The sequence below is a fragment of the Diachasma alloeum genome, unplaced genomic scaffold, assembly GCF_001412515.2.
Source record: "Diachasma alloeum isolate Michigan unplaced genomic scaffold, Dall2.0 Dall_scaffold_00394, whole genome shotgun sequence".
Classification (NCBI taxonomy): Eukaryota; Metazoa; Arthropoda; class Insecta; order Hymenoptera; family Braconidae; genus Diachasma; species Diachasma alloeum.
In genome coordinates this window covers 68,121-70,480 of record NW_021680533.1, presented here as the reverse complement: position 1 = coordinate 70,480, position 2,360 = coordinate 68,121, and the positions used below count along the sequence as shown (strand labels likewise).

Here is a 2,360-nt window from a genome sequence, read left to right as displayed (position 1 = left end):
TTCCTTGGTCACTAGATTGAATATATTTTGTCACATTGGCCTCTATTTTTGTTTACTTTCAAAGTCTTCCAGTAGTGAAACCCCGTGTATAAGAAAAAAATTCTTTTTTCCCATTCCGACAAAACTACTTCAACTAATTCTATTCAGATATCAATAATCTCGATTCTTCATCCGTTTAAATAATTATAGAATTTGCCTTTAAAATGGAAAAAAAATTTTGATTTTTGAGAAAACGATCAACATTCAACTATCCAATTGTCTCCATTCAAAAATAAAATGAGTATGCAAGTGCTCGAAACAAATCCAAAATAAAATGATTAAAATTATTGTTACCTTCTCCTGCAGATCACGATTTTTTTATCGGCGTGGGACAATATTGGAATGTTTTAACATTGATTTATTGGAAGGACAAGTGGTTCATGGTGGTAGTTCAACAAGCATTCGCCGTTATTTCAGAAGTCGATTATTTCATAATTCAATCAACGGGAAGAAAGAAAAAGCGTAGGATTAATAAAATCATCAAAGCTTGTGATAAATTCGTCAAAATAAATTCATTGGAATCATGAAAATGAATCAAATTAGAGAAACAGAATTTTAATATTTTCTGTACTGGACATATTTTCCAATGATATTATCATTTATGATAATTATGATTTTAATTGTTCAAGTAATGGAAATACTCACTTGGACTTTTGATCTGCCCAATCAGACGCAGGCCTCTTTGCAACTGATTTCAATTGGTTTAGCATTGTAACGTCTGTGTTTTTGAACTCATTGAATGTTATATTCACAAGACCATCCTCGTTTATTGCATCTATCGTGGCCTCGTAATATCTGAACGAATGAAGAACGGGAACAGGATTAATCAATTCAGTGTAGAAGTGTTGAAGAAAAATTCGAGTCGATATGAATGAAATTCATGATTATTGTCCAATTATCTCGCTAATGAGCGATACTACGGCAAATTGCCAAGAGAATCTTTTTTTGGAAATTTACTCCTCTGTAAAAAAAAGTAGCTGAACATTTTTATCTCAATTCTTTTATTTTCAAAATAATCATTAAATTATAGAAAATGTAAAGAATTAATTGGTATGAAAAACATAATTCATTGCCTCAATGAATAGTGAATTTAATTAAAAATAAAAATAAGAAGACACTGTTGGAAATTATGAGACATTAAATTGAAAAGAAAAAATGAACTCTGTAAAACGTAAATACTGACTTATTACTGTGAATTTTCGAATCAGGACCAATTATCACAAGACCTGTTTGTGAAGAGTTACCTTCTCAATCAAAAAGGTCTTTGACATCTTCCTCGAAGACCACTTGTTCCTATGATTCATGAATATTTTGAAATTGAGTAATCAGTTCGTGAAATTGAATTTTTACATTATCTGGTTAAATATGAAAACATTATTATGCTCGCAGATACATATCCTCATAACAAGTATTCTAAAATTCAATAAATCATTTTGCAAAATCGATTGATTTGTTAAATTGTGAAATATCGATTATAATTATTAACATAAAGAAGTAATCCTCCACTTACTTCCCATCCTCACTCCAAGGTGCCATACACGAGTCCCCAACTTTCCACTTATTCGCCAAAACAGCCAAGAGAATGGGATCCTTGGCGTCCATGCCATTGCTCTGCCTCTTCTCCTGTTGCTGTGACTTTATGAGGTCTTGTGTCAGCTCAATAACCTCCTCAAGATCAATTTTCAGTTTTAACAATTCCTCATTAGTGGGATCAGTCGTCAACGCAGCTTCAACCTTCAAAAAAGAAACAATAGGAATGAACCAAAACCCAAAAATATCCCGTTATTTGTATGGATATTCGACAATGAGAGGCTAATAGTCAAGGTTATGCATGAGATTCAACGAATAGAGAAGGCTCACTTGTTGAAGCTGCAATTTATAATTCTGCAGATCGTCCATGATTATCAGTAAAACACGTTAGAAATGTTCGAATTAACTTTGATATTAATAATTCATTGATTATTGTTTGGCTTACTAACAAGCGTACATAGCACCAAAGAGGATTGACTAAAGTAGAGGCTCAGATCTCAGGGTTGGACTGACACCAAGCCAAAAGTAGTTCGACCCCAACGGCGGGATGCCGCCACGGTCGAATCTGACGGCTGGGCGACCTCTGCCTGTGCGGGTAACTCGGCAGTAGCAGTCCCGCTGTCACAGGGATAGTTTCGGATGGGAGTTTATGTTCTCCTCGTCCTCAACAAGTTCTTAATGTTTTTCTGGTGATTCATTTGCCGGCTAATTAATATTAAGGAATGAAACACAGAGGGTGTGACGGAGAATTAAATTCTCCATCAATCGATCCCCGTTGCATCCCTTAATCT

At 34.4% G+C, this 2,360-nt stretch overlaps 1 protein-coding gene across 1 annotated transcript; it reads right to left on the bottom strand.

Moving 5' to 3' along the window:
• Nucleotides 1-331: 331 nt before the first annotated feature.
• On the bottom strand, nt 332-2,077 carry LOC107041933 (survival of motor neuron-related-splicing factor 30). Its single transcript, XM_015262747.1, has 3 exons — nt 1,900-2,077; nt 1,550-1,773; nt 332-834 (listed from the first exon to the last, which is right to left on the bottom strand). Exons 1-3 carry the CDS (start codon nt 1,936-1,938, stop codon nt 681-683), a joined length of 417 nt encoding a protein of 138 aa, XP_015118233.1. The 5' UTR covers nt 1,939-2,077; the 3' UTR covers nt 332-680.
• Between the last annotated feature and the right edge of the window lie 283 nt (nt 2,078-2,360).